The sequence below is a fragment of the Cebus imitator genome, unplaced genomic scaffold, assembly GCF_001604975.1.
Source record: "Cebus imitator isolate Cc_AM_T3 unplaced genomic scaffold, Cebus_imitator-1.0 Scaffold111, whole genome shotgun sequence".
Classification (NCBI taxonomy): domain Eukaryota; kingdom Metazoa; phylum Chordata; class Mammalia; order Primates; family Cebidae; genus Cebus; species Cebus imitator.
The window spans coordinates 68,711-75,762 of NW_016107426.1; the positions used below are offsets into that span (position 1 = coordinate 68,711).

The 7,052-nt window shown below is 42.4% G+C and overlaps 1 protein-coding gene across 1 annotated transcript in view; it reads right to left on the reverse strand.

Annotated features, from left to right (window-relative positions):
* Positions 1 to 4,050: 4,050 nt before the first annotated feature.
* Positions 4,051 to 7,052, reverse strand: part of LAMP3 (lysosomal associated membrane protein 3) — a 40,442-nt gene continuing 37,440 nt past the window's right edge. The window contains exon 6 of the mRNA XM_017538295.2: positions 4,051 to 4,750. Coding sequence (XP_017393784.1) covers positions 4,617 to 4,750 — 134 coding nt within the window. The 3' untranslated portion in view covers positions 4,051 to 4,616. The remainder of the gene's footprint in view (positions 4,751 to 7,052) is intronic.

Genomic DNA, 7,052 nt, shown 5'->3' on the forward strand with positions numbered 1-7,052 from the left:
CAGCTACCTGCAAGGCTGAGGTGGGAGGATCACCAGAGCCTGGGAAGCTGAAGCTACAGTGAGCTGTGGTCACACCACTGCATTCCAGCCTGGGTGATAGAGCAAGACCCCATCCCCCCCCCAAAAAAAAAAAAGATATTGAGTGAGTTAATAACATCGCGGGGATCAGCTGAAGCATGTTGGGGTGGGGTGGGGCGGTGGGGCTGGTGGAGCTGTGAGGAGTTAGAAGAATACACGGGCACTTCAGAAGAAAGTTTGCCAGGACAGCCTGAGGGAATATCTGGAAAGCAATAGAGGTTTCAGAATTTTAACAACAGAATTTATTTCACAATTTTATTCATAATCAGCCTTGCTCTTAATATAAAACCAGTTAAGTTAAAAACAAAACATCTCTCTCTTTTTTTTTTGAGACAGAGCCTCACTGTTGCCCAGGCTGGAGTGCAATGGTATGATGTCGGCTCACTGCAACCTCCACCTCACAGGTTGAAGTGATTCTCCTGCCTCAGACTCCCAAATAGCTGGGATTACAGGCACCTCCCCACCACGCCCGGCTAATTTTTAATTTTAGTAGAGACGTGGCTTCACCATATTGGCCAGGCTGGTCTCAAACTCCTGACCTCAGGTGATCCACCTGCCTCAGCCTACCAAAGTGCTGGGATCACAGGCATGAGCCACCGCGCCCGGCCTAAACATCTCTTCTGTATGCCTGCCAGCTCTAGACCAAAATTGGCATCTCTTGGAGGCACGAAGGTGGGTGAAGGGACTTGTTGATGAGGGAGGGCCAGACTGTTAGAAAAGAAGCTCTTCTTTCGTGGCAGAGATTCTTCTTCCATCCCTTTTTATCGTTGATACCTCTTTTACTTAGTGGGCAGTGAAATCTCACAGTGAGTCATCCTACAGAGCCAAGTCCCAGGTCAGGAAGGAGTAGCTCACGTATTTGTGTCCTCCGACCTTCCTGGCCTTCAAGCTTAGAGCCCCGAACAGGAATCCCGAGAGGGGATCTAGGGCCTTCCAAAGTAAGAAAAGTGTGAGGACAAAGGTGGGGGAGAATGGGTAGGGGCTGGAGCCATCCTGCCTACTGGCTTTAAGGGAGGCGAAGCCGTGACATTAGCGTGCAGACCGATGGGTCAACACCAGCCTCTGTGCTCACGACTCACATCACCAGGGCTTGGGAGGCTGTGTCCCTGAGGAAGTGCCGTGCCTGGGGCAGGGTTGGAAGCAGGCTGGAAAGGGCCTTGCTCTCGTGGTCCTTTGTATAGGTTCCTATGAATCCACTTCTCTTAGTAGGTATACTGGAATTTATTTACCCAAGTTCCCTCCAAAAAGTAAACCCCTAATTGCACCACATGCACCTTGACAGCAGGCACCTGGGGTAGCCAGCACCCAAAAGGCCTCCAGTGGCTCCTCCCGCTCCTGGTGCTATGGTTTGAATGTGTTCCTGCACCATAGTTGGAAACTTAATCTACAATGCAACAGTGTGATGGAAACTTACTCTACGATGCAGCAGTGTTGAGAAGAGGGACATTTAAGAGACAATGAGGTCATGACGGCTCTGCCTCACGAATGGGTGAATGCTATTATCACAAGTGTGGGTCCCCTCTTGCCTCTCTCATGCGTCCTCTCACCAGGTGGTGCCTTTTCCTATGTTATGATGCCGCAAGAAGACGCACATCAGACTCGGCCCTTCCACCTTTGACTTCCCAGCCTCCAGAACCACGACCAAATCAACTTCTATTCTTTATAAGGTATCCACAAATCTGTGGCATTCTGTTAAAAGAGCACAGAATGGACTAAGACAGCTGATATTCAAGCCCTGTGTAGCCCCTTCCAGGAGTACCAGGGATGGTCTGTGTGACCCATAAAAAACAGAGAAGTGATAGTATGTTTCCCCTGTGATTACGTTATAAAAGACATGGCAGGCTTCATCTTGGTCAGTCTCTCTCTCAGATCACTATAGATAATGAATACAGGACCTCTTACTCATCTCGGCTCCTACAAGAGTACCTGGCATTTAGCAAATCCTTGGAGAATGCTGGTCAAATGGGAGAATGAACAAATGTGGCAATATTTAAGTAATGCAGACAGTCTAAGCTAAGAGATGAGACATTTCATATGTAACTTTAATGTGGTGTATCTTCTCAGGAAGTCTTACCAAGTGATAATGTGGCAATGGAGAACAGAATAAAATGAGCTATAGAAAGATGTTATCACTTATTGATCTGAGAAAAAAACCAAAGAAGATTGTAAACAAAAGTTTAGACAACACAAACATAAATCATAAAAAATAAATGACATGCACAAATCTCCAAAATAAGTTTTTATTATGAAAACTTTTAATACAATTCAGTGTTTTATTAAGACTAATTCAATGTTTTATTAAGACAATGTTTTATTAAGACTAACAATGTTTTATTAATACAATTCAATGTTTTATTACAAAAACTTCTAATATAATTGAATGTTTTGTTAAGACTAAAGTCAGGACCTTGCCACCTACTGAGTCATAAGAAAACACATGACGAAAGTCAGCATGGTCTCTAAGCTGACTTGAATTATTCCCTAAGAATTCTAGGGTTATGTGGACTTTCCTGTTAACATCCTGACTTAGTTCCTTTCTTTAACAGCAAGAATAAAATTCTTGGCAGGCTGCGCTACAGAATCAAGTGAACTACTAATGAAAATATGGATATGAAGTGCAGAAGCAGTAAATTACCACAAGAGGGGGCTATACATTCAAGAAAGAACAGTTGGTTAGTGAGATTTCTCTAAGATCAAAAAAAAAATTAAAAATACCTCGAGAAGTTTACTCTATGCTTTCCTCTTTACCGCCCAGCTAAACAATCCCATAAAAATGAGAGCATGACTAATGTTTTACAAAGACCCTCAGTCGAGGCCGGGCGCGGTGGCTCAAGCCTGTAATCCCAGCACTGTGGGAGGCCGAGGCGGGTGGATCACGAGGTCAAGAGATCGAGACCATCCTGGTCAACATGGTGAAACCCCGTCTCTACTAAAAATACAAAAAATTAGCTGGGCATGGTGGCGCGTGCCTGTAATCCCAGCTACTCAGGAGGCTGAGGCAGGAGAATTGCCTGAACCCAGGAGGCGGAGGTTGCGGTGAGCCGAGATCGCGCCATTGCACTCCAGCCTGGGTAACAAGAGTGAAACTCCGTCTCAAAAAAAACACAAAAAAACAAAGCCCCTCAGTCTCCTTCAAGGGAGTGGCGGATTTATGCAGGACAGGCTGTTCTGCCACCTGCAAAGCTCTCCTTTCGTCTACCCTAATGTCTCACGATTCTGGCTAAGCCCATTTCCCCGGTAAGGTGAGCGTGTGCTGGTGTGAGGCTTCAGGCACAGGTTGGTGTCATTGTTCTTGCAGGCAACGTGGTGCCGTGAAAGACCAAAGACCTCGGTGTCAGACCAGCATGAGTTCAAGCTCTGGCTATGCCGTCAGTGAGTGATTTCATTCCCGTAAGTCTTAGTTTACTCATTCATGTACAAGTTGTGAGAATTAAATGACATGTAGGTAGAGTGCTTAGCCTAGAGTCTGGCACTTGTGTGTTTAACAATTAAGGGCAATGATTACTGCCTCCTGCTTATTATTCAGTTCTATGTCCTGTAGCCACCTGATTCTTAGTCTAGTGATGATGGAACAGGAGTCATCAAGATACAAAAATATAAGCTGATTTGTTCTTTTTGTTGGTTTTACATAAAAAAAAAGTTAGACAACCTGAGATATGTTGTTCCTTTTGATGATAAAACAAAACATTTAAGGCCAGGTGCGGAGGCTCACGCCTGTAATCCCAGCAGTTTGGGAGGCCAAGGTGTGTGGATCACCTCATGTCAGGAGTTTGAGATCACCCTGGCCGACATAGTGAAACCCTGTCTTTACTAAAAATACAAAAATTAGCCGGGCATAGTGGTAGGTGTCCGTAGTCCCGGCTACTCAGGAGGCTGAGGCAGGATAATCATTTAAACCTAGGAGGTGGAGGTTGCAGTGAGCTGAGATCACACCATTGCACTCCAGCCTGGGTGACAAGAGCAAAACTCGTCGCAATGAAAAAGAAAAAGAAAAAGAAAAAAAAACAACATTTAAAGTGGAAAAGGAGTTAGGTGCTACACCAGGCATATGTACGTTGCATAAAACCGTACAATACAGATAGTAAAAGCACTGGAAGTCCATTCGATAGACAAAGCAAAGGCACTTTTTTTAAAATGGAAAAGATCAAGGGAAAAATAAAATCTTCGATGCAAACACAGGTAGTATCAGTTACAATTGACCGTTGGTTTATAATTTGAAGGCTTATTCCACTTTATGTATATTGTATTAATTCAACATATCTCAAATGTTACTTTTTTTGAGTGGTTAAAATATTCTAAAGGAAACTAGAAAATATTCTTAAACAGCTCGCTATATCTTTCATAAAATAAACAAAAAGTGCTTAGAAATTGATGTGCTGCCTGAACTTAAATCACAAATGATTCACTTGGTTCTAGTGGAAGATGGTGGTTTACAGTGTTGGAAGGACCCACACTCTACGGGAAGTTCCCAACATCCATCCTGGAAGTGATGAAAGAATTCTCTAAATTCCGTTGTTTTCATCTTCCCTGGCCAACAGTTAGATTCTCTGGTATCCAGATGATTGACACCTTAGGCGGATTTTATAGACACCCATACCCACAAGGCAGAGACCAACCACAATGGCCCCAATCACGGGAAGCACAACTGTGTAGTCAGACGGGCACTCATCCACTAAGAGAGAAAACAAATACAATACAGTGGGTAAGGCTTGGTGATGCAGTCCAGAAAGTGGGCTAGAGGGGAAAGGATATGAGCTTTGGCGTCAAAGCTTGGCTTTGAACTCCACCATTAACTGGCTTTGCGATCTTGGGCAGGTGATTTACCTTACAATTTCCTAACGTATAAAGTAAGCAAATAATCTGTAAGACGTCAGAAGATTAAATCAGATAGCCTTATTTTCTCAGTAATTAATAGTCAATCATCATCATCCTCATTTCCTGAACTAAGAAGTCACTCCAGGCATACTTCCTGCTAAGTGGAATATGCCTACATAAGAAAGACCGTTTGTGTGACCAGGTTACAGATGATCTCTTGAAAAGTGTGATTTTTATCCACTTTATAAAAAACACTTTTGCCAATTCTAAGGTTTTATTGTATCCCTTTTAGCTAATATTAGAAAACAGACCAAATTATTTATGATCTTAAAAGTGAGAGTTTATAAACTTATCGAGACTGTTTTTCTTTTTTTTTTTAATTTTAAATTTAAATTTTAATTTTTTAAAGACGAGGTTTCACCATGTTGGTAAGGCTGGTCTTGAACTCCTGACCTCAGGTGACCTGCCCGCCTTGGCCTCCAAAGAGGCTGTTTTTTCTTTAGAGCACTAGAAAGCACTTACTCAATTCATGTAAAATGTAACTGATTGAGTCAGAGACTAATAAATCTCAACTGAGGAAAGATAGGGCGGTCTTGGGGAAAAGGGGAAGTTGATGGAATACTCTGTAATGAAGAGACTGGGAGAAAAGAGCAAATAAATGAAGAACTATGTCTTAGTGATAGATAGCTAAAAAGATACACGTGTGAGGTCATTGTTTGAACTCACACTGAAATTATGTCCTGAACCAAGGATCACCATCAACCCAATTCCGTGTACCTGAGATCCAAGAAAAAGAGGATCAGAAGAGGTCAGAGAAGACAGAGTGGAAATTAGAGATTCCAGGAAAAAGAAAATTTGGACAAGAAACTGTACTTGTAGTACACTATTTGGCTTGACAGAGGGCAGTGTTTACGTAACTATAATAATGTATACCTGAATACCTTGTTGATTTAACCAAAAATAGTTATATAACCATAAATCCTTATGTGCCATAGCAGGAAGTCTACAATGGATCAATTAGGAACTATCATGATAAGCTTCTTCATTTTTTGGAGTTATGGAGATAGCAACGAGAAGAAATTGTTAAAATTAGTTAAAAGTATTTTGTATCTTGGGGCAGGGAGGCAGGGGGACAGGGAGATGTTGCTTTCCGTGATGAGACCTTTTGGAGTACATGACACTTTGTTACTTATATATATTTCTCTTTTCTTTCTGCCTGGAACTTTGAGCTCAAGTCATTTTCCTGCCCCATCCTCCTGAGTAGCTGAGACTACAGGTGTGTGCCACCATACCGGGCTAATTTTTTATTTTTTAGAGATGGGGTCTTCTATGTGGCCCAAGTTGGTTTCAAACTCCTGGGCTCAAGCAATCCTTGACCTCCCAAAGTGCTGGGATCACAGCACCTGGCCTATATTTCTTAAACAAAAAAGAACTGTGACAAGTTAATGAATTAAAATGAGTGAAAAAATACAAAAAGTGAAAACACAATGTAAAGCACACACCTATTGACCCAATCATTCCATCTCTAGGAAATCATACCAAAATATATTCACACAAGCATGCAGAGATCTATTATAGCACGTCCATTTTACGAGAGACAATCTAAATGTACGTAAAAACTAAAATCGTATTCAGACAACAGAAAATAATATGGCCATTGAGAAAAATGTGGTAGGTCGCAGTGCACTGTAACAGGGATTTCCTAAGCTCCGAGAAGCATCACATGAACCCAGACCAATGTGCCTGTCGGTCAGGTGTGAAAAGATACACAAAAAAACTGGGAAGAGGACTGGGAGGGACGTGGAGGGCAGCTTTACTATCTCTATAGTGTTGTCAAACTATTAAATTATGTAGCAGTGTTTAAACATTTCTGAAATGCAAAAGAACACACAAAGAAAAGTAGCCATCCAATCTCCACATTTCTTCTAGTTGAATCAATCACTATAAACCTCTTTGGGCATGTGCTTTCTCTGTGAATATGTGCGTGTATGCATGTGTGCAAACTCACATGCATGTTTAAAGAAAAATCACTCTGGCTGGGTACGGTGGCTCACACCTGTAATCCCAGCACTTTGGGAGGCTGAGGCAGGCGGATCACTAGGTCAGGAGATAGAGACCATCCTAGCTAACACAGTGAAACCCCATCTCTACTAAAAATA